The sequence below is a fragment of the Mizuhopecten yessoensis genome, unplaced genomic scaffold (assembly GCF_002113885.1).
Source record: "Mizuhopecten yessoensis strain PY_sf001 unplaced genomic scaffold, ASM211388v2 scaffold255, whole genome shotgun sequence".
Classification (NCBI taxonomy): Eukaryota; Metazoa; Mollusca; class Bivalvia; order Pectinida; family Pectinidae; genus Mizuhopecten; species Mizuhopecten yessoensis.
Genome location: NW_018403455.1, coordinates 205,372 through 231,587, shown reverse-complemented (window position 1 = coordinate 231,587; position 26,216 = coordinate 205,372). Strand labels below are relative to the sequence as shown.

At 37.9% G+C, this 26,216-nt stretch overlaps 1 protein-coding gene across 2 annotated transcripts in view; it reads left to right on the top strand.

Annotated features, from left to right (window-relative positions):
* The first annotated feature begins 276 nt into the window (after positions 1-276).
* Positions 277-26,216, top strand: part of LOC110445533 (calcium/calmodulin-dependent 3',5'-cyclic nucleotide phosphodiesterase 1-like) — a 96,900-nt gene continuing 70,960 nt past the window's right edge. The window contains exon 1 of one of the 2 annotated variants that reach the window (XM_021490208.1): positions 277-326. Coding sequence is in view for 1 of the 2 variants with exons in the window: in XM_021490200.1 (XP_021345875.1) it covers positions 22,453-22,496 (44 nt within the window). In the remaining variant the exon portion in view is untranslated. Of the gene's footprint in view, positions 327-22,273; positions 22,497-26,216 lie in introns of those variants that run through there. The other variant, XM_021490200.1, reaches the window with a different exon arrangement.

Below are 26,216 nucleotides of genomic sequence, written 5' to 3'. Positions count from 1 at the left end.
ATTCGTTCACCTTAACCTGGGTTTTCACACCCCTGGCCTTAACCGACGAGTTACGTAAGTGCCCCGGGCGGGGGAAAACTACGGTCCAGGTACAAAGTGGTTATTTTCATTTTAGTAATAATTACCATAACTTTAGTATGCATATACAATACCTACACCCATCTTTGTAGCCCAAAAACAAAAGATTCAAATATCCGGACCTCCCTACCGTGACGTAACCCATACCTTGACAACAAAGCCACAGAGTGATCTCCCTTCCTCTTCCTTTTATGGCGCCTGCTGCCTGCTGACAGTCCGGAGCTAGCTCCATAGCAAAACTTTGTTTTGTCAGTTTGGTTTGAGTGTCAACTCAATTTATTGCGCAGTTTGTGTGCTTTATACCCATCTGTCCTTGTTACTACAATTATTTGTTGTTGAAAATTATTTTTGTGCTTTTTTGGCCGGTTATTTTAGTCCACGTGTGGCGGTGGTGTGCCAGGCAGTCCGCCATTATTATGTGTAAATTTCCGACCTCTGTTTATATCAGTGACGGTTGTTTGTTTTGGTAAACGTTATATATTTTAACCGTTTCAGATTTTTATTACGGGTCAAATTCTTTCTACGTTGCATACCTTGTACTATCGTAGTTTATTATTTGTTCCCGTGTTTGTCTGCTTGTAAAATTTGTTATCCTCCGTTTTTCGGGGGATATTAATTTGGGTCTGTCTGTCTTTCCATATGTATGTCCGTCCGTCTGTCTGTCTGTCATGTCTCGTTTCCGTGCAATAACTACAACAAATATTAACCAATTTTATTCAAACTTGCCAACAGGGTTAAATGCCTTAAGGGCTCTTCCAAGTTCAATGACCACTTTCAATAATTTAGATATTGTTAGATTTTGATGAAAATTCGTATATACGGATAATAAGAGACTGCGAATAAAACTGCATTAGTTTCATTACCATAGCAACCACATGGAGGCTTCTGATTGGTCGAAATTTAGATATTGTTCGATTTAGATGAAAAAAATTGGTATATATAGGGATATTAGGGGACTGCTAATTCAACCACATAGGTTTCATTGCCATAGCAACCACACAAAGGTTTCTGACTGGTGGAAATTAAGAATTTGTTCAATTTTGATGAAAAAGTGGTATCTGGGGGTATAAGGGGACTGCAAATTTAACCGCATTAGGTTTCTTTGCCATAGCAACCAAATGGAGGCACTTCTGATTGGTCGAAATTTAGATATTGTTCGATTTTGATGAAAATTTGTATATAGGGATATTTAGGGACTGCGAATTCAACCACATAGGTTTCGTTCCCATAGTAACCATATAGCAACCAAAAGAAGGCTTCTGATTGGTTGAAATTCAGATATAATTCGATTTTGATGAAAATCGTTATAGATTGGTATAAGGACTGCAAATTCAATTGCATACGTTCCGTTGCCATAGCAACTAAACAGAGGATTCTGATTGGTTGCAATTTAGAAATTGCTCAATAAAATCCAATCAAATTTAGTATGTACATTGTAGGTGTACTATGGCAATTCAATCCTTTTCTGAGGCATCTTTGCGACTATAGGGGCAGTTTGGGGGACATCTGTAATGGTCCGCCATTACAATTAGTACTTGTTACTGTAGATATTGTTAAGATGTTTATGCACATCCAACTCATGCTAAGTTTGCCAACCGATGTGCATTTTTACGGATAATCAATGAGGTATAGGGCTTCAGGTGGCCTTTCCTGTTCAGGAACTCCCTGGAGTAGGGGAGGGGCAGCCCGACCCTGGCTTTGCATAGCCCAGGGTCGAATTGGCTGAGAACGCCCGTGAGCTTTCGCGCTTGCCTTCGGGTAGGGACGACCGGTCGCCGATCACCGACTCTATCAGTGATCCTGGCATTCCAGGTGGTGCTGTCATTGGGGACAGTCTTGGTGCCAGTCCTGTCCTTTCGGGTTCAGGTCCTGGTGTGACTACAGACTTTCTTTCGGGATTGTCTGTGTTTACCGGGGTTTAGTGATGTGCAGCTCACTAATCCCAGCACCAATGCTGGTCAGGCTTACCCTCCCGGTCAGTTACCCGGACACGGCCCGGAGTGTCATTTAGCCGGGAATCCTGGGGGGGTTTACTTTCCCCCCAGGTGTTTGGTTTGCTGGACAGGGGGTCAGTTTCTTGTCTCCATTTTCCCCTAGCTTAGGGTATACGGGTGCCTGCGTGCAACCATCCTTGGGCCACACTTACCAGCCTGCGGATGGTTTTGGGTTGCGGTAGCATCCCGGCAGCTACGAGCTTAGCCTGACATGTCCGGGTTTCCACCTGAGGGGAGTGGTGGTCCACCTTCGCCCTGGCCAAGGTGGCCAGCCCCAGTCTCAGGCAGGCTAGTTTGGCCAGTTCTGGGGTCACTCCCAGCCTGCGGGATCTTTCCCTTATCCTCCGGGATATGGGTTTAACCCCATGGCTTTTCCGATATGGAATCCTTGGGGTTTGGAGACGTGTTAGCAGTTCTGTTGACCCCCCCCCCACACACACACACACTTTTGCCCGTCTGTGACATCCGTCTGTGACATCCGTCGGTAGTCCATCGCCTGTACGTCAACAGTTTCTTCAAGCAACTCCTTCTTAACCACTGATTGGAATTTAACTAAATTTAACTGGAAGCATCCATAGGTGGTGGGGATTCAAATTTGTACAAATTGTGGGGTTGACAACCCAGCGGGCTGAGGGGCAGGTCAAAATGGGGCAATTTTGCAACTTTTTCTCTAGAACTGTGCACTGGATGTCAATCATATTTGGTTGGGAGCATTCATGGGAGGTGGGGATTCCAAATTGAACAAATGTAGGGGCTGACCCCCCAGGGGGCTGAGGGGTGGAGCCAAAAAATGTTTATTTCGTTGTATTGGTTTAAGCGACTTTTTCTCTGGAACGAAGCAATAGGTATCAACCATATTTGACTGGTAACATCCCTTTTGGGGGCTGAGTGGGCCCAAAAGTGTAATTTGGCTATAAGTCGCTAAAGCCACTTTTTCTCTGGAAATAGGAGATAGGAATCAACAATATTTGGTCGGAAGCATCTCTAGGTAGTGGGGATTCAAAATTATACAAATGGTGGGTCTGACCCTCAAGGATGCTGAGGGGCGGGGCCAAAAAGGGTAATTTGGCTATTTTGCTTTAAGCAACTTCTTCTCTGGAACTTAAAATTGATGGATATCAACTATATTTTGTTAGAAGCATGCCTAGGTGGTTGGGATCAACAATTGTACAAATAAACAGGCTGATCCGCCTAGCTAAGGGGTGGGGCCAAAAATTATTAATAATTTTGAAAAGTTTAAGATCCCCACCCTATAACCATATAGACAAATGCTGAGCATATGCTTCCAGGATGGAGCTGGGGTCTGGCCCCGCCCCTGGAGATTTAGTCTGGGTCATAATTTTGTAACGATTGAGATCCCCACCCCAAAACTAAATATACAATATTGCTGGCCATAAAGAGCCGATCACTGTCATGATATTAGCATTGACCCTAGGGTCTGGCCACACCCCTAGGGACCTAGTTTCTGAGTCTCCTCAAAGTAAATATCTAATTGCTGGGCATAAAGAGACGAATACTATCATGATATTAGCATTGACCCTTGAGTCTGGCAACGCCCCTAGTGACCTAGTTTCTGAGTCGCAACTTCGAAACAGTTGAGATCCCCACCCTAAAACCATATATCCCTTTGCTGAGTATAAAGAGACAAATGCAAATATGCTTCCAGGATGGCTCCGAGGTCTGCCCCTCTCTTGGAGACTTTACCCCTGGGTCATAACTATGAAACTGTTTAGATCCCCTCCCCAAAACTATATGTACAATTTCTGGGCTAAAAGAGACAAATGCAGTCATGATATGAGACCTGACCCTTGGATTAGGCCACAACCCTAGATATCTAGTTAACTTGGAAACAGTTGAGATCCCCACCCCATAACCATACATACAATTGCTGGGCATGAAAAATCTTATACAGATATATGGACTGCATGGCCTTGGGGTCACACCCAATCCCTGTTATCTTATTTAGAGAATATTGATTGCTTAGATATCCAGGTGAGCAATACAGGCCCTCTTGGCCTCTTGTTTTCATTCCGTAATATCGATCAACCAATTGTACTAAATCGCACATATGTTCCAAGGTCAAGGCCAAGGTCACTGTTGCTATATATAGAAAATCATCTACTGATTCAGTTTAAACACTTTGCAACTTCATTCAATATGTTATGGAGATGGTAATAACATACGGAAAAAAAACATATGAATATTAAAATCAACTTTAAGTGTAGTATTTTGTGTGTTTGTGCATGTTTCAGGGTTTCAAGATCAAAGTGGTTGTAACTTTTTATAGAACACTGAAACTAATTTCACATGGCAGCGGGGGCATTTATGTCTTACAGACATTTTCTAGTTTTATATAAATTTATTACTTTTTATAGGTAATATGATGTACTTTATATTTATAGACATTTCTCTGGCTTTTTAATATTTTCATTATTTGGTTTTGATGCCAAAGTTCTAACACAGCAGAACTTCAAAGTTGTTATTTTTTTTGTGTTTTGAAATTAAGATGCAGGGAAACAAGGTTTTCAGACAATCATCTCACCCAAGTATTAATTTACTTGGTACATTGTATTTAAAAAAATCATTTTCACAAAGAAGTTGTGTAAAATATTATTTCTATGAAAGCATTTCAGTGTATCAAAAATATGTTGTTCCTGTATTTCTTTCCATAAACACTTACACTGGTTTTTCTGTCTATCAATCCCTTCATCTCAACAAACCTCATTAGGTAACATTAAAAATGTCAAAGAAATCAGATAAGGTGTCGTTTACCAAAAATGTATTAAGTAAATACAACTTTAAAACTAAAATGTACATTTTTAGCTTGGCTGGTCCAAAGGACCAAGATGAGCTTAATTATGCCATACCGTGGTGTCTGTTGTCCATCCAGAAGGGGTCATTCTGCCATGTTGCTTTCAGCAACTTCTTCTCTGAAACTAAGAGAAGAATGTCAATGATGTTTGGTTAGAAGCATCCTTGGGTGGTTGGAATTCAAAATTGTACAAATGGAGTTGCTGGGCAGAGACGAATACAATCATAAATTAAGAATTAACACTGTGGTTTGGCCCCACCCCTGGGGACTTAATTCCCATTTAAACTTTGAAACAGTTGAGATCCCCACCCTATAACCATATATACCATTACTGGGCATCAAGACACAATTATGATATTAGGATTGACCCTAAGATCTGGCCCTGCCCCAAGAGACTTAATTCTTGCATCATAACTTTGAAACGGTTAAGATCCCTCACCCCATAACTATATATACCATTGCTTGGCATTAAGAGACCGACATAATTATAATATTAGTATTGACTCTTGGATCTGGCCCCACCCCTAGGACTTAATTTCTGGGCCATAACATTTAAACAAGTGATCCCCCACCCCATAATATATAGATATGTTTGATAGATTTAAAGAAATAAACACAGTCGTATATTAGAATTGACCATTGGATTTGGTTCCACTCCTAGTAACTTAATTCTTTGGTCAAAACTTTGAAATGGTTGAGATTCCCACCCATAGCCATGCAGGTGAGTGATATAGGCCCCTGGGCCTCTTGTTAGATAAATGAATGTGAGGTTTAATTATAATCACATTTTGCATGTTTCTGAACACTATAACGCTATAGCATGCCAATATGCACTCACTTTGATATTTCCCTTCCTCTGATCAGACACTTTTTCTAATCTTACTTTATCCTTCAGTGTTGGGTTTTCTTCATTTTCTTTTCATGTAAAAAAAGATATATAGGTAAAAATTCAAAAGTGAATGATGCCCTGAAACATGAGATATCAGGATACAGGTGTAACATGGTATTGTGAAGCATGGTGAAATGAACCGCGGACATCAAACTGATGTAATCTAAGCCAGATTTGGTTTAAAAAAGTCAAAATAGAAAAAAATTGCTAAAACCCTTCATTTCACCATTTTGGTAAAGTGAAGCACCCCTGCCCCACCCTAAATTTCTCTACCCCTGGCTTAATTTTTGTCATTTCAGATAAAATACAGCAAAAAATTTGTCAGAATAGAAATTGTTTGAACCCTTCATTTCACTATAGGGCGGTTCATATTACCATAATAATAATATGAACCGCTGTTCCTTTCACCATGGCCTTCATATTACCATACTACACCAAGTTAAACAGTGCTTAATCCTGATTTTAGAAGACTTGAAGAATCATAGCCTACTGTTATTTCTGTTTGATATGGTGTTATACAATCTGTTTGATATGGTGTTATACATTCTGTGTGATATGGGGTTATACAATCTGTTTGATATGGTGTTATACAACCTGTGTGATATGGTGTTATACAATCTGTTTGATATGCTGTTATACAATCTGTTTGATATGGTGTTATACATTCTGTGTGATATGGGGTTATACAATCTGTTTGATATGGTGTTATACATTCTGTTTGATATGGTGTCGTACAATTTGTTTGATATGGTGTTATACAATCTGTTTGATACTACTGTTATTTCTGTTTGATATGGTGTTATACAATCTGTTTGATATGGTGGTATACAATCTGTTTGATATGATGTTATACCATCTGTTTGATATGATGTTATACAATCTGTGTGATATGGTGTTATCCAATCTGTTTGATATGATGTTATACAATCTGCGTGATATGGTGTTATACAATCTGTGTGATATAGTGTTATACAATATGTTTGATATGATGTTATACAATCTGTGTGATATTGTGTTATACAATCTGTGTGATATGGTGTTATCCAATCTGTGTGATATGGTGTTATACAATCTGTTTGCTATGGTGGTATACAATCTGTGTGATATGGGTTTATACAATCTGTGTGATATAGTGATATACAATCTGTTTGATATGGTGATATACAATCTGTGTGATATAGTGTTATACAATCTGTGTGATATGATGTTATACAATCTGTGTGATATGATGTTATACAATCTGTGTGATATTGTGTTATACAATCTGTGTGATATGGTGTTATACAATTTGTTTGCTATGGTGTTATACAATCTGTGTGATATGGTGTGATACAATCTGTGTGATATAGTGATATACAATCTGTTTGATATGGTGGTATACAATCTGTTTGATATGGTGTTATACAATCAGTGTGATATGGTGTTATACAATCTGTTTGATATGCTGTTATACAATCTGTTTGATATGGTGTTATACATTCTGTTTGATATGGTGTCGTACAATTTGTTTGATATGGTGTTATACAATCTGTTTGATATAGGGATATACAATCTGTGTGATATAGTGTTATACAATATGTTTGATATGATGTTATACAATCTGTGTGATATTGTGTTATACAATCTGTGTGATATGGTGTTATCCAATCTGTTTGATATGATGTTATACAATCTGGGTGATATGGTGTTATACAATCTGTGTGATATGATGTTATACAATCTGTTTGATACGATGTTATACAATCTGTGTGATATGGTGTTATCCAATCTGTTTGATATGATGTTATACAATCTGTTTGATATCGTGTTATACAATCTGTTTGCTATGGTGTTATACAATCTGTGTGATATAGTGTTATACAATATGTTTGACATGATGTTATACAATCTGTGTGATATGGTGTTATCCAATCTGTGTGATATGGTGTTATACAATCTGATTGCTATGGTGTTATACAATCTGTGTGATATGGTGTGATACAATCTGTGTGATATAGTGATATACAATCTGTTTGATATGGTGGTATACAATCTGTTTGATATGGTGTTATACAACCTGTGTGATATGGTGTTATACAATCTGTTTGCTATGGTGTTATACAGTCTGTGTGATATGGTGTTATACAATCTGTGTGATATGGTTTTATACAATCTGTTTGATATGGTGTTATACATTCTGTTTGATATGGTGTCGTACAATTTGTTTGATATGGTGTTATACAATCTGTTTGATACTACTGTTATTTCTGTTTGATATGGTGTTATACAATCCGTTTGATATGGTGTTATACAATCTGTGTGATTTGGTGTTATACAATCTGTGTGATATGGTGTTATCCAATCTGTTTGATATGATGTTATACAATCTGTTTGATTTGGTGTTATACAATCTGTGTGATATGGTGTTATACAGTCTGTGTGATATGGTGTTATACAATCTGTGTGATTTGGTGTTATACAATCTGTGTGATATGGTGTTATCCAATCTGTTTGATATGATGTTATACAATCTGTGCGATATGGTGTTATACAATCTGTGTGATATGGTGTTATCCAATCTGTTTGATATGATGTTATACAATCTGCGTGATATGGTGTTATACAATCTGTGTGATATGATGTTATACAATCTGTTTGATATGGTGTTATACAATATGTGTGATATGGTGTTATACAATCTGTGTGATTTGGTGTTATACAATCTGTGTGATATGGTGTTATACAATCAGTGTGATATGGTGTTATACAATCTGTTTGATATGGTGGTATACAATCTGTTTGATATGATGTTATACAATCTGTTTGATATGGTGTTATACAATCTGTTTGCTATGGTGTTATACAACCTGTTTGATATGGTGTCATACAATCTGTTTGATGTAGTGCTAATGCTGAGACTGCTCTGAACTGACTGAAGACATTATCAATAGAGGCTATCTCTATAGGCTGAATGACCATTGGTCAACCAGGTCACTTGACATACTGTACACCTCACCAAATATGGTACAAATTATGTACAAACAATTATTTAGGTAATCCCAAATACCCATTTACATGTGATAAAGGTTTATAATACAACCACAAATACCCATTTACATGTGATACAGGTTTACAATTCAACCACAAATACCTATTTACATGTGATACAAGTTTATAATTCAACCACAAATACCCATTTACATGTGATACAGGTTTACAATTCAACCACAAATACCCATTTACATGTGATACAGGTTTGTAATTCAACCACAAATACCCATTAACATGTGATACAGGTTTACAATTCAACCACAAATACCATGATTTATCATGAAACAAGAGTATGAAATACCCTTTAAACAACATTGATTCTTGTGCTCATTATGGACCAGCTGGGTGGTATATGGTATTAAGGACCAGCTGGGTAGTATATGGTGTAAAGGACCAGCAGGGTGGTATATGGTGTTAAGGACCAGCTGGGTGGTATATGGTGTAAAAGACCAGCTGGGTGGTATATGGTATTAAGGACCAGCTGGGTAGTATATGGCATTAAGGACCAGCTGGGTGGTATATGGTGTAAAGGACCAGCTGGGTGGTATATGGTATTAAGGACCAGTTGGGTAGTATATGGTGTAAAGGACCAGCTTGGTGGTATATGGAATTAAGGACCAGGTAGACGGTATATGATATTAAGGACCAGCTGGATGGTATGGTATTAAGGACCAGCTGGGTGGTATATGGTAGTTAGGACCAGCTGGATGGTATATGGTGTTACGGACCAGCTGGGTGGTATATGGTATTACGGACCAGCTGAATGGTATATGGTGTTTAGGACCAGCTGGGTGGTATATGGTATTAAGGACCAGCTGGATGGTATATGGTATTAATGACCAGCTGGATGGTATAACGTATTAAGGACCAGCTGGGTGCTATATTGTGTAAAGGACCAGCTAGGTGGTATATGGTATTAAGGACCAGCTGGATGGTATATGGTGTTAAGGACCAGCTGGGTGGTATAAGGTATTAAGGACCAGGTAGACGGTATATGATATTAAGGACCAGCTGGATGGTATGGTATTAAGGACCAGCTGGGTGGTATATGGTAGTTAGGACCAGCTGGATGGTATATGTTATTAATGACCAGCTGGATGGTATATGGTATTAAGGACCAGCTGGGTGGTATATGGTGTTAAGGACCAGCTGGGTGGTGTAAGGTATTAAGGACCAGGTAGACGGTATATGATATTAAGGACCAGCTGGATGGTTTATGGTGTTAAGGACCAGCTGGGTGGTATATGGTGTTAAGGACCAGCTGTATGGTATATGTTATTAATGACCAGCTGGATGGTATATGGTATTAAGGACCAGCTGGGTGGTATATGGTGTTAAGGACCAGCTGGATGGTGTATGGTATTAAGGACCAGGTAGACGGTATATGGTATTAAGGACCAGCTGGATGGTATATGGTGTTAAGGACCAGCTTGGTGGTATATGGTGTTAAGGACCAGCTGTGTGGTATATGGTATTAAGGACCAGCTGGGTGGTATATGGGGTTAAGGACCAGCTGGGTGGTGTATGGTATTAAGGATCAGGTAGACGGTATATGGCATTAAGGACCAGCTGGATGGTATATGGTGGTAAGGACCGGCTGGTTGGTGTATGGTATTAAGGACCAGCTGGATGGTATATGGTGTTAAGGACCAGCTGGGTAGTATATGGTTTTAAGGACCAGCTGGATGAAATATGGTATTAAGGACCAGCTGGATGGTATATGGTGTTAAGGACCAGCTAGATGGTATATGATATTAATGACCAGCTGGATGGTATATGGTATTAATGACCAGCTGGATGGTATATGGTATTAAGGACCAGCTGGGTGGTATATGGTGTTAAGGACCAGCTGGGTAGTATATGGGGTTAAGGACCAGCTGGATGGTATGTGGCATTAAGGACCAGCTGGATGGTATATTGTATTAAGGACCAGCTGGGTAGTATATGGTGTAAAGGACCAGCTGGTTGGTATATTGTATTAAGGACCAGCTGGATGGTATATGGCATTAAGGACCAGCTGGGTGGTATATGGTGTTAAGGACCAGCTGGGTGGGATATGGTGTAAAGGACCAGCTGTATGGTATATGTTATTAATGACCAGCTGGATGGTATATGGTATTAATGACCAGCTGGATGGTATATGGTATTAAGGACCAGCTGGGTGGTATATGGTAGTTAGGACCAGCTGGTAGACGGTATATGATATTAAGGACCAGCTGGATGGTTTATGGTGTTAAGGACCAGCTGGGTGGTATATGGTATTAAGGACCAGCTGGGTGGTATATGGTAGTTAGGACCAGCTGGTAGACGGTATATGATATTAAGGACCAGCTGGATGGTATGGTATTAAGGACCAGCTGGGTGGTATATGGTGTTAAGGACCAGCTGGATGGTGTATGGTATTAAGGACCAGGTAGACGGTATATGGTATTAAGGACCAGCTGGATGGTATATGGAGTTAAGGACCAGCTAGATGGTATATGATATTAATGACCAGCTGGATGGTATATAGCTGGATGGTATATGGTATTAATGACCAGCTGGATGGTATATGGTATTAATGACCAGCTGGATGGTATATGGTATTAAGGACCAGCTAGATGGTATATGATATTAATGACCAGCTGGATGGTATATAGCTGGATGGTATATGGTATTAATGACCAGCTGGATGGTATATGGTATTAAGGACCAGCTAGATGGTATATGATATTAATGACCAGCTGGATGGTATATGGTGTTAAGGACCAGCTTGATGGTATATGGTATGGTCTTTATAGACACAAATAAAATACTATTTAAGTCAAAAGTCGCATTACACCAGTTTTCCATGGTATTTGCAGTGGTTGAATCACTTAGATGTTTAAATTCAGTAGAGCAGACCAGATCTAAATCATGTTGAGTTCATGCTAGTATCTAACACAGACTATGATTAGATTCTATTGATTTCATTCAGGAAATGACAGCAGGTTGATCATGGATGACAATTTTGTTACATCCTATTTACAGAAAGCCAATAAAGCAAAGTTGAATCAAAGAACTAATTTTAGGGAAGAGTAAAAGGAATCTGTTATACAAATAACATAATTGTATAAAATCTCTTCTGAATAAAACCGTTTAATACACTGAGTTATTCAGCATCTCCCCATGGTATAATATATCTGACCCGAGGTGCTGCTTGTGTTATGTTACAGGCGGCCGAAGGCTGAATGCAATATAACATAAAGTTCCAGCAGCCAGATTTTTTACTATACCATAGGAAAGTGTTAAGTGGTCTATTATATAATTTTGAATAATATCATGCCAACTTTATTGGCTCATTTTCAGTTTTCTGTGATGGGTATTCAAGTTCAGTTAAAGCTTTGCCAGTAGGAACAATTCAAAATTCAAAAAATGAATATTGGACAATGTCTTCAATAAGATTCATCAGTTTGGACATATGTGATATCAAAGTTTTACTTTCTACAAAAACAATGTACGTATGAAACGTGTTGCAACGTTTCGAGAATGACTGGTCCCGTTGTCAAGCTATATATATGACTGAGTGAGCGATTTGTATTTTTTACCTGTGCAACGATGTGACGAAATTGTATATTTTTACCGCCACTCGACCCGAGACGTTTCGCATATTGATAGGGAGCGTATACACACTTCATCAGAAAGGTTATGCTAGGTTTCCACTATCACTGTTCGCGGCACGATTTAAATTGTGGTCTTAATTGTTGACTGATCGTGGTGATCCTATCAGATCTTATCAGATCTTGAGGTCAGTTGTGGCAATTGTGTTATAATCGTAGAAAAGTTTTGAACAATTGAATTTTTTTCTACGATCAACACAATCAATTGTCAAATGGGATCATTGTATCAGATCATATTGCATTGTAACAAAGTGTGACAGATCTCATTCAATTGTGCTTCCAAATCATGGTGATTGGGATCGATCTTAGACAAGACAAACACCACGCTTTGTTGAGATTTGTTACGCCCTGTCGGGTTCCATTGCTCAAGACCTGACACAAATTACTCACGAGCAGATAGGAGTTGATACGAGAAGATGCAAGTTAATGCGAGTAGATACAAGTAGTTATGTTTTTACATGAACGCTCAAGATCTGTGACGAGTTCTCGTGCCCATATATATACCGGACAAGATTTAATGCGTGTCATTCGGCGATCTACTCTTGAAGCACATCTTAGTAATCTGCCTTTGCTAGTCATTTAAAGAGCCTTTTAGAGATGCCATCCAAGGGTACCAGAGGTCAGTTGGGCTGTATATATACCTGTCGGGGTCCAAATGTAGCTCAAATCGTGATCACCCTCGATCATGATCATGAAAGACATCGTGACCAAAATAGTATTCTATCGTAACGGAGCGCATCAGTTTGTGATGAATCTATCGGAACATAGCATGTATCAAATTGTCCATATTCGGGGAACCCGATGGTGATGATCGTGTCAGATCAAGACCCAATTGTGGACTCGATCGAAACAATCATATCAGAACGTATGTGATTGTTTCTGAACGGGAGATCATACCGTGACAGATCCTGACACCTGAAATTGCATCTGAGTGCAACAAATCATATCGGAACGTATCGACTTGAAATCACCTCGTATCCAAACCTGAAAGAGAAATTCCACCATCAGCTATGATTGGATAATCGTGGCGTTCGTAACGGATCGCATGACAGTGGGACCTAGCATTACAGTCAGGGTGTAGATCTAGACCCCTCCCCTGTAATGTCAGTATCGGGTCATACAGATGACTCAGCTGGTGTACCCCCTCGTCTCTGTTCATGTTCTGAGTTTTCTTGATTTTGATTGCTTCTTTGATTTGTCTCAATTTTGTGTGTTGTTCCCTTTCAAGTATCTTGAACCTTATAACATTCCACTGGTCCCAATCGACAATGTGATTTTGGGTGTTAGCGTGATCTGTTAATGCCGATTTATTGTACCCAGTGGCAGATGTTTTGCGTGTGGATCTAGTGAATGTGATGTTGCTCATTTTCTCTATGTCCTTTTGATGTTCTTTCAGACATATACCAAATTTCCTCCCAGTTCCACCTTTATATGACTGCTGACAATTTTTGCTTTTTCATGTAGAATCTTTAATGGGCTTCAGTACTATGTCTCTGTAAATTTTGGTACTTTTCCTGGCATGGTATCTGAACCACAGGCCCACTAGAATTGAAAAAGTGGCATACAAATCTTTCTTTGCCGTTTTTATACACTTTGCAATCACTGGCCTTTCTTGATAAAACACCTCTGGGGTTCAAAGTATTAGAGCAAGGTCTCATCCCCTGTAACTAATTTAGATAGCTTTCTTGAGTCACAATGACCTTACCATTATCTTTTTAGTTAAATTGTTAGGCCTATTGTTCAGATGTCAGTAAATGGGGGATCCATCAGCTTCAAAACTTCTTTTATTTCAAGCACTTGGTCAGAATGTGATGCCTTCTGAAATGCCAACCATATGAGCTATCTCAGAAATAGTATAACGACCATCGTCCTTAATTATTGCTTTCACATCAGCAATGTTCTTTTTTGATGCTGCAACAACTGGCATGCCTAGCCATGTGTCCTCTTTGATGTCAACTTTACCCTCTTTGAATTTGTTTACCCACATGAAAATAGTTCCCAATGTGATGGCAGAGGTGCCTTTAATGCTGCACAACTCTACATGTATATCTGTAAAGCACATCATTCTTGAATATATAGAAGTATATTTCAGATTTAATCAACACATTCTTTTTTAGCTCACCTGCCCAAAGGGCAAGTGAGTTTATGCCATGGTGTAGCATCCGTTGTCCAGCTATCATCCGGCGTCAACTAATTTACATTAAACCACTTCTTCTCAGTAAACCAAAAGGCCTTGGATGATGATATTTGGCCAGTAGCATGTTAGGATAAAGGGCTACCAAGTTTGTTCAAATGAATGACCTTCACCCATTTTCAAGGTCACAGGGATAAGATATGTTTAAGACCTTTAAACGACTTCTTCTGAATAACCAAGAGGCCTAGGGTGTTGATATTTGGCTAGTAACATGCTGGAATAAGGGGCTACCATTTTGTTAAAATGAATTAACTTCACTATTTTTAAGGTCATAGAGGTCAATTATGTTAAAATAAAACTTTTTAATGACTTCTTCTGAATAACCAGGAGGCCTAGGGTGGTGATATTTGAAGTAAAATCCTGGGATGAAGGGCTTCCGAATTTGTTCAAATGAATGACACCTTGACCTATACTCAAGGTCACAGTGGTCAAATATGTTTAAAATCTTAAAACGACTTCTTTATAACCAAAAGGACCAGAGTGTGATATTTGGCCAGTAGTATCAGGGTTGCCAACCTCTAAGGAGTCCACCCTTCACTGGGTTTTCTTAAGTGTGAGACTTTTGACGATGTCGCGGCGTAACGTCATTTCATGTGTTAATATCTCATTTACCTATGTATCAAACAAATCCTGGCTATCTCTGACTATTGTAACATCTGCATTGTTGATCTTTTCACTTCAAGATCTTTGTAGAAAATAAAAACAAAATATTTTTTGCATATATTTATTAGATTTTTATTTATCACACAAAAAATCTGACATCAGAAATGCAACATATTGTATTCAAAGGCCTTTCTCATAACAATTTCCCTCTTGGCTAAAACAGGTACCAGTCACCTTTTTTTAGGTCACCTGAGCTTTAGCTCAAGTGACCTATTGCTATCCGTTTTCGTCCGTCGTCGTCCGTCGTCCGTCGTCCGTTAACATTTTACATTTCAAACTTAAAGTCAAGTTCTGCTGGGCCGATTGAACTGAAAGTTGGTAGGAATGATCGCCTCATGGTCCTGACAAAGTGTTGTTATTTTTTGGGTCGATCAGAAATCCAATATGGCCACCACGGCCGCCATTTTGAAAACCTATTTCAAACTTAAAGTCAAGTTCTGCTGGACCGATTGAACTTAAAGTTTGTAGGAATGATCGACTCATGGTCCTGACAAAGTGTTGTTATTTTTCAGGTCAATCATAAATCCAATATGGCCGCCACGGCCACCATTTTGAAAACATATTTCAAACTTAAAGTCAAGTTCTGCTAGGCCGATTGAACTGAAACTTTGTAGGAATGATTGACTCATGGTCCTGACAAAGTGTTGTTATTTTTCAGGTCGATCAGAAATCCAATATGGCCACCACAGCTGCCATTTTGGTAAACTATTTCAAACTTAAAGTAAAGATCTACTTGGCCGATTGAACTGAAACTTTGTAGGAATGATCGAATCATGGTCCTGACAAAGTGTTGTTATTTTTCGGGTCAATCAGAAATACAATTTGGCTGCCATGGCCGCTATTTTGCTACTAAGTTCTAATAGGCCGATCTCACTTAAAATTGGTCTAGGAATGATCAGCTCATGGTCCTGACAAAGTTAAGTTAACATTATACTATTTTTTACTCAAATTGGTACATATTTCAACAACAAAAATAAATACTGTAGACTCAGGTGACCGTTAAGGCCCATGGGCCTCTTGTTTTGTTTTGCTGTCAATATTGCTCTATGACACGGGATGTTCCATGACTTGTTAAAAAAATAACAGTTCATATTAAAAGCAAGAACTTCACCATAGTAGTAATATGAAAAGTTTATTAACATGAAAGATAAAAAAAAATGTGATAATTTGACAGTAAAAAAAAAATTCCAATTACTTCTGGCTACTTAGTAATATCCAAAGCAATAAATAGACAAATAGACCCTGATCATTTATTTGTACCATGTTTGCAATCCGATTCAATTAATTTGTTGCATGATTATGTATACCTATATGTACAAGTCTACGTCTATCCAACATGCCAAAGCATTTCCCGAAACTCATTATTTTGTTCATCACATCAGATTGAAAAGCGTTTAGTCCTACAAGTCTTTGGTGTGTCACATCATATCTACCACTAGGCCTAACTATACTGCAAAGTAACTTCAAACTTTTCATCAGCCATTCGTCTGTTCGTGTTTCAAGAATAGTTTTCTCTTAATATGTGTGAAGGCACGACCCAACAACAATCATTCCTCATACACAACGACATTATTAGCAGAACTTTCTTGTCAGTGTGATAGGTATGTTCAATATTAAGTTTACGAGTGAAAACAGCTCACCTTAGGTAGCAGTGTACAGTAGAGGGTTGTGGCCATGGGTGATATTTTTGTTAAATGGCTAACCCATGTATAATGATATGTAAAAAAATTATAAAAATAAAACTGTACTAAAATTGGTATAAGCATGATGAAGTGGGCTATATGAGCTTCACATTTCTAAAAAAGAAAGAAGATTTCTTTGGTTCGAGAATAAAATTTTGGCCATAATCCGAAAGGGTGCGTACACATGAAAAGCTAGCTTTACAGGAGGTAAAATTTTGACAACAGCACATGACGCAAAATTGCAAAAAATCAGGTTTTACAACTTTACTGGGACCCAGATAATTCTGCAACCAGGTAGGTAATCTTTAATTTCAGACAGAGCTTAGGAAAAAAATTACTAGTTGCGGGGGTCAAATTTTGGGTTTAAAATAGCAATTTTTGGCATTTTTTGGTCATTTTTGATGTGGTAACCATGGTTTTCACACAAGTGACATACATAGAAAAGAGAGGTTTATACACTTCTCAGTACTTTATATGTATTGTAAATGTAATGCAGTTTACAAATATATATACATGTATACATGTGTTGTGTAGGGTAAATCCGCTGTGTTTACATTTCCTCGACATGTGCCTTGTTTATCAGAGTCGGGCCATTTCTTCTGTACACTACTACCTTACGATATATTTACATTCGTTTCCACCGGATGTAAAGCGACACTTCGCATCAGCTCACTTCTAAAGCACAACATTGCAATAGGAGTTGTTTCCCTTTGTACGGTCCAAGCTAAAAAAGATTGGCTTTGCGTAAGATAGAGGGAGAATATTTTTGAATGCGTGAGATTTATGGCTCAAGTGGCTTGAGAATGTTTCAGCGTGAGTAAGGATGGCTCAGCGTGATATTTTGTCTCACGCCGTGAGAGTTGGCAATTAACCCTGGTAGTATGCTTGAATGAAGGGCTCCTAAGTTTGTTCAAATGAATCTTTTAATATGTTCTTTTGAATCAAACACTGATATTATGCCTGTAGAAGTATTTAAGTCCACTTTAAAGATTACAAGTGTAAGATTAATATCAGGTGAGCAATGCAGGCCCATTGGGCCTCTTGTTAGCATTGACAAGTAGCCACTATTCACAAAAGTGCAAACCATTCAACAATGAATAGCTTGTTCAATGTTTGCAGTTAGCCAAGGAGCTAAACACTTTTATTGACCTTTTGTACAGGAGCTGTGTGATGACAGCATTTATTGAATGGCCCTACTACCCAGTGTTCTGTATGTGTTGAGGGGAACATATTATGTTTTACCTTTGACAATAAGCTACATGTATATATGGTTATTTTCATTAAAGCTACCACACTGGCCTTGCTTCATGTTAGATTGATCATGAAGATAGGTTACTACTCTATGATGGCTATATGGTGAAGAGAGGTTATTACTCTATGATGGCTATATGATGAATATAGGTTATTACTCTATGATGGCTATATGGTGAAGATAGGTTATTACTCTATGATGGCTATATGGTGCAGATAGGTTATTACTCTATGATAGCTATATGGTGAAGAGAGGTTATTACTCTATGATGGCTATATGGTGAAGAGAGGTTATTACTCTATGATGGCTATATGGTGAAGATAGGTTCTTACTCTATGATGGCTATATGGTGAAGATAGGTTATTAGGATATTTCTCTATGATGGTTATATGGTGAAGATAGGTTATTACTCTATGATGGCTACATGGTGAAGAGAGGATATTTCTCTATGATGGTTATATGGTGAAGATAGGTTATTACTCTATGATGGCTATATGGTAAAGAGAGGATATTTCTCTATGATGGTTATATGGTGAAGAGAGGTTATTACTCTATGATGACTATATGGTGAAGAGAGGTTATTACTCTATGATGGCTATATGGTGAAGATAGGTTATCACTACTCTATGATGGCTATATGGTGAAGATAGGTTTTTACTCTATGATGACTATATGTGAAGAGAGGATATTTCTCTATGATTAGCTATATGGTGAAGATAGGTTATTATACTCTATGATGGCTATATGGTGAAAAGAGGTTATTACTCTATGATGGCTATTTGGTGAAGATAGGTTATTACTACTCTATGATGGCTATATGGTGAAGATAGGTTATTATACTCTATGATGACTATATGGTGAAGAGAGGTTATTACTCTATGATGGTTATATGGTGAAGATAGGTTATTACTCTATGATGACTATATGGGAAGAGGGGATATTTCTCTATGATGGCTATATGGTAAAGATTGGTTATTACTCTATGATGGCTATATGGTAAAGATAGGTTATTTCTCTATGATGGCTATATGGTGAAGATAGGTTATTCCTCTATGATGGCTATATGGTGAAGATAGGTTATTCCTCTATGATGGCTATATGGTGAAGATAGGTTATTACTCTATGATGGCTATATGGTAAAGATAGGTTATTACTCTATGATAGCTATATGGTGAAGATAGGTTATTACTCTATGATGGCTATATGGTAAAGATAGGTTATTTCTCTATGATGGCTATATGGTGAAGATAGGTTATTACTCTATGATGGCTATATGGTGAAGAGAGGTTATTAGTCTCTGATGGTTATATTGTGAAGAAAGGTTATTACTCTATGATGGCTATATGGTGAAGAGAGGTTATTAGTCTCTGATGGCTATATGGTAAAGATAGGTTCTTACTCTATGATGGATATATGGTGAAGATAGGTTATTACTCTATGATGGTTATATGGTGAAGATAGGTTATCAGTCTCTGATGGCTATATGGTGAAAATAGGTTATTACTCTATGATGGTTATATGGTGAAGATAGGTTATCAGTCTCTGATGGCTATATGGTGAAAATAGGTTATTACTCTATGATGGTTATATGGTGAAGATAGGTTATGAGTCTCTGATGGCTATATGGTAAAGATAGAGTAAGAACCTATCTTTACCAAATAGCCATCAGAGACTAATAACCTGTCTTCACCATATAGCCATCATATAGTAATAACCTATCTTTACCATATAGCCATCAGAGACTAATAACCTATCTTCACCATATTTCCATCATAGAGTAAGAACCTATGATGGATATATGGTGAAGATAGGTTATTACTCTATGATGGATATATGGTGAAGATAGGTTCTTACTCTATGATGGCTATATGGTGAAGAGAGGTTATTAGTCTCTGATGGTTATATGGTCAAGAGAGGTTATTACTCTATGATGGCTATATGGTGAAGAGAAGTTATTTGTTTCCAGTTGTCAGGCTCTTTAACCATCGGTGTCCAGAACTGACCAATGATTATCTCTGACAATCACTGGACCTTGTGTAGCTTTAGAACCAATATGTAACACTTTACATTCCACATTTAGACAGATTCTTATTATGCAGGCATATTTATTCAGACTCAATTCACATTAATTTAGGCAGTGACAGAGAGTAAATAATCAATTCCTTTTGGTATTGCTGGGTCAGTTTAATTTGATTTATCATGTGTTCCAACTACTAACTGCTATTAGTCACCTTGTTTTGTGTATGAGTCAATCTGCAAAACAGATTTTAACAACATTTCAGAAGAGTATATACAGTGTCAGAGTGGAAAGTTTGGGGTAAAAAAAAGAATACTATTTGAAAGATAAGCATGCAGAAAAAGTATGAAAATGTCAGTGTAATATCTAAGTTTTTGAAGACTTTTGTATTTATGTCCTGCTCGAAGTATTAATCTGCTAAGCCTCTTTCCCTTCGTTGTGGGGCGACACCTGAAGGGGTGTCACAGATGGAATGAAGTGTAGAGGGCAATAACTCTGTTTAAACACGGGTAAAACAGCTATTCAACATGACATTGAAGAAATTGTTTGAGTGTTTTAACAAATTTGACCCCTTTGACCTTGAATAAGGGTCAAGGACATTTCCTTTTGCAAAATTTCAAAATTATTTGTCTGGTACAATGCTGCTGTAAAGGCAAAGAAAAAAAAATGGACAAAATTACCTTCGGACCAGGTAAACTAACAAGAGTAGCGTACACGGGCGGAACAATATACACCCGTTGAATGCCATATAGTGTTATATATTAACTTGCATTAAAATAAGATTTTCATCACCTTAAGAGTGGCTAGCTAGCTATATATAGCATGCTATAAAACTCACCTTTCACTACAAAGTCAATGTTCGATTTTCTATAATTTTCTAACAGTTTGAGGAAAACAAGTAATCAAAAGATTAGTCTCCAACTCACTATATATTAATACAACTTGATATCATGATTATGAAGCCTACCAAGTTTCGAAGAAATCGATAGAAAACTGTAGATCTCCGGACAAGATTCAAGTACTAGAAATAAACAATGGGCAATAACTTCTGAAAAAATAGTCGAATCAAATTTTTCGTTCAAAGAAACATAACCATATATCATGACCATAACAATTACCAAGTTTCAAAGAAATCAGTCGAAAAATACTGGTTTAATAATGCCTGACCTTCAGCTATGCACCTTAGGAATCAACAAATCTCATTACACTATATATACCTGTGATAGCAGTTTTATACTGTATAAATACCTGTGATAGCAGTTATATACTGTATAAATACCTGTGATAGGAGTTCTATACTGTATAAATACCTGTGATAGCAGTTATATACTGTATAAATACCTGTGATAGCAGTTCTACAGTGTATAAATACCTGTGATATGAGTAATACATTGTATATATACCTGTGATAGGAGTTCTATAGTGTATAAATACCTGTGATTTGAGTAATACACTGTATAAATACCTGTGATAGGAGTTCTATAGTGTATAAATACCTGTGATAGGAGTTATACACTGTATAAATACATGTGATAGGAGTTCTATATACTGTATGAATACCTGTGATAGGAGGTACACTTCAGACATCATCATATTTATATCATCATTGTATTACTTGTAGGAGTTCTATACCTCAAACATCAATACAAATATAAGCAATATAGCATTACATTGGACACAATCAGGAAAACAGAAGCAGTCTGTTAGCACTTCTTAGCAGATCTTGACACATGATCTGTGAGTATGTATGTGTGTGCTGGAAGTTGTATAGCTCTTTTTCCATTCATACCACTATATATACCAATATATACCACATGAATATTATGGCAATGAAACATAATGCCAACCCTGACCATAGATAACCCCAGTCTTGGCTGGTGGAGATTATCGACAAAGGTAAAATGTCTTTATTAGGATATCCACAACCATATCCCACATTTTGATATTGAAGAAAATGAATTTTTGAATTTGAAAAATGTTTCTTGAAAATAGAGTTTATCCCATCCAAAGGTAAATATGAATTATCTCCCCCTTTTACTGTTGATGATGTCATCAAAAATTGGGGTCAAAATTGATGACATCATCAATTACTAATATGACATCATCAGCTCTTACACAACTTCCTGTAGACTTCACTAGTTTGAAAGATATCAAATGTGGTTGAGTAAATATTTCACGGACATCAAGCTGTTTATACTTCAGAATGATTCGTAAGGGAGTTAATCTTGCAGAAGAGCTGAGAAAATGGTGGGTGGTAATTTGATGTTGTTAAGCTAAAAAATTAATACTGAAACAAAACAATTCATTGGCATTGGGGTTTGTTTTTTCTTGACAATGTTAAAACTGTAAACTTTCTTAATTAATTACTATTTATAGTTATGATGCAGCTGATGTTGTCAGTATAATATGAAATAGGTATGACCTAATCAGTGGGCACACATATGTAAACATGTTTTCTACATAAAGTTCATTTAATGTTCTTTCACCATATTCATTAGAGTCAATTTCAAAAGTCCAGGTCTAGTTAAAATAGCTCCCCCCCCGAGACAATGACACTGACTAGCTCTAAATTTGACATGTTCTGTAGACTGTGTCAGTGTACATGGGGATATACATATCTAAGTTGGTACTTCCCCATCCTTGTTAGATCACCTGCCCAAAGGGCAAGTGAGCTTATGTCATGGTGCGGCGTCCGTCCGTCCTCGTCCGTCAACTTTTCCTTTAAACAACTTCTTCTGAAGAACGGACAGGCATAGAGCCATGATATTTGGCTGAAAGCTTCATTGGTAGGAGCCCTACAAAGTTTGAGAACGAAAATGACCTTGACTTGTTTTCAAGGTCACAGGGGTCAAATATGTCAAAAACTTCAAACGACTTCTTCTGAAGAACTAAAAGGTATAGAATCTTCATATTGGGCTGATGGCTTCCTGGGATAGAGCCCAACAAAGTTTGAGAATGAAAATGACCTTGATCTACTTTCAAGGTCACAGGGGTCAAATATGTCAAAAGCTTCAAACGACTTCTTCTGAAGAATTAAAAGGTATAGAATCTTCATATTTGGCTGATGGCTTCCTGGGATGGAGCCCAACAAAGTTTGAGAATGAAAATTACCTTGACCTACTTTCAAGGTTACAGGGGTCAAATGTGTCAAACACTTCAAACGACTTCTTCTGAAGAACTGAAAGGTATATAATCTCTATATTTGGCTTGTAGCTTCCTAGGAAAGAGCCGAACAAAGTTTGAGAATGAAAATGACCTTGACCTTCTTTTAAGGTCACATGAGGCAGATATGTCAAACACTTTAAACGACTTCTTCTGAAGAACTGGTAGTTATAAAATCTTAATATTTGGCAGGTGGCTTCCTGGGAAAGAGCCAAACAAAGTTTGCGAATGAAAATGACCTTGACCTACTTTCAAGGTCACAGCGTTCAAATATGTCAAACAGTTCAAACAGCTTCTTCTGAAGAATTAAAAGGCATAAAATTATAATATTTGGCTGGTGACTTCCTGGGATAGAGCTCACCAAAGTTTGCAAATGAAAATGACCTCAACCTACTTTAGAGGTCACAGAGGTCAACAACATTTTAATGGATTTGTTCTTGAGAACTAAAAGGAATGGATTCATAAGATTTGGCTGGTAGCTTTTTGGAATAGAGCTAACCAATTTGAGAAGGAAAATGACATTGACCTACTTACAAGATCACAGGGAAAAATATGTCAAGCAACTTCTGAAGAAGAATCAAAAAGCATAGAATCTTATAATAATATTTTGCTGGTAGTTTCAACAGATGGAAATTATTGAAAATGTCATATGAACAGTTTGTGCAAAAAGAATTCACCAATGCAGTCATGGAGCATTACGCATGTTGTTGATTTCTGTGTTCCAGAATGACTGAAATGATAAGGTTTTTAAGCCTTCATATGGTATAGAATCATCTCACTCTCATTTTTCTGTAGTTTTACCTATGAAGGCATTCTTTGAGCGAAGGGGATTCAGTTTTTAGGTCAGACCTATTGCGATCGCCTTTTGTCTGTCGTCGTCCGTCGTGCATCCGTAAACAATTTCAATGAAATTTTGCAGAAACCTTTCATGGCCAAAGGTCAACAAAAATAGTTGCTGGTTTGGTCACCCGCCCCAAGGGGCCTGAGGGGCGGGGCCAAAAAGTGTCAAATTGACTAAAATTGCAAAAATCTTCTTCTCAAGACCCAGATATGGTAGAATCAAATACTCCTCATAGATGGAAGGGTCTCAAGGTGCTTTACCAAAATTGTGAATTTCTTGACCCTGGGGTCTCTCATGTACCCCTGGGGAGGGGGTAAACTTTACTATAGTTTAAATAGGGGAATCACATTTTGGACCAACATTTGTTTAATTGCCATTGGAGGTAATTAAATTTGGGTAAGCATTATCAGTATTGGGTTGCAGTTTGATGGTTTGCACATATCAGCCCTGACTGACCCCCCAGGGGCTGATGGGGGGGGCCAAAAAGGGTCAAATTGACTAAAATTTCAAAAATCTTCTTCTCAAGACCCAGATATGGTAGAATCAAACACTCTTCATAGATGGAAGGGTCTTAAGGTGCTCTACCGAAATTGTGAATTTCATGACCCTTGGGTATCACGTTTCCCCCTGGGGAGGGGATAAACTTTACTATAGTTTATATAGGGAATCACATTTTGGATCCACATTTGTTTAATTTCCATTGGAAGTAATTAAATTTAGGTTAGCATTATCAGTATTGGGTAGCAGTTTGATGGTATGCACATGTATATGAGCCCTGACTGACCCCCCGGAGCTGATGGGAGGGGCCAAAAATGGTTGAATTGACTGGAATTTCAAAAATCTTCTTCTCAAGACCCAGATATGGTAGAACCAAACAATCTTCATAGACGGAAGGGTCTTAAGGTGCTCTACCGAAATTGTGAATTTCATGACTCTTGGGTATCACGTTTCCCCCTGGGGAGGGGGTAAACTTTACTATAGTTTATATAGGAAAATCACATTTTGGACCAACATTTGTTTAATTTTCATTCGAAGTAATTCAATTTTGGTTAGCATTATCAGTATTGGATAGCAGTTTGATGGTATGCACATATGAGCCCTGACTGACCCCCCGGGGCTGATGCGTGGGGGCCAAAAAAGGGTTGAATCGACTGAAATTCCAAAAATCTTCTTCTCAAGACCCAGATATGGTAGAATCAAACACTCTTCATTAATGGAAGGGTTTTAAGGTTTATGACCCTAGGGTCTCACGTTTACCCCTGGGGAAGGAGGGGGGGGGGTGAATTTATTATGGTTTATAATGGCAAATGATACTTTGAATATTACATGTTAATAACTTTGATTGGAATTATAACCCTGAGTTGACAGTTTGATACTTTGAAAATTTTGAGCCAGCTCTACCCCCAAGGGCTGTAGGGTGGGGCCCAAAGGCGTCAGTGCGCTAAAATTTCTTCATTTTCCTTGTTTAGAATTAGAGGTGCTAGTTTCAAATACTTTTTAGTCTTAAATCTGTATGCTAGATATTGAATAAGGTGGTTTTATTGTTTTTTGTCACTGAATAATATTTCTGTTCATGTTAAAAACAAGTTCAACTCTCTGTATAAATATATCAGGTGATCGTTAAGGCCCATGGGCCTCTTCTTTATAAAGTACTTCTTGCAGCTTGTATTTTTTGTACTGTTTTGGTATAGTACTCCGCAGTTTTTAAAATGAAATACACGGTGAGCTATAAAGGCCCCTGAAACTCTTGTTAGTCCCCTATATATCACTTCTATAGAAAAAGCTAGATCAAAACATGTTCTTCTAATAAGAGATAAAAATGTTAAAAGTTCTCTTATACAGTTAGAATTACGCCCAAGTATCCACTTTTTGTGGCACGAACGCAGGACGCACGCTTCCCGAACGGAGACGAGCCTCTATACGACCGCAGGACGAACCCGGTGCGAACGCAAGCCTACCGATAG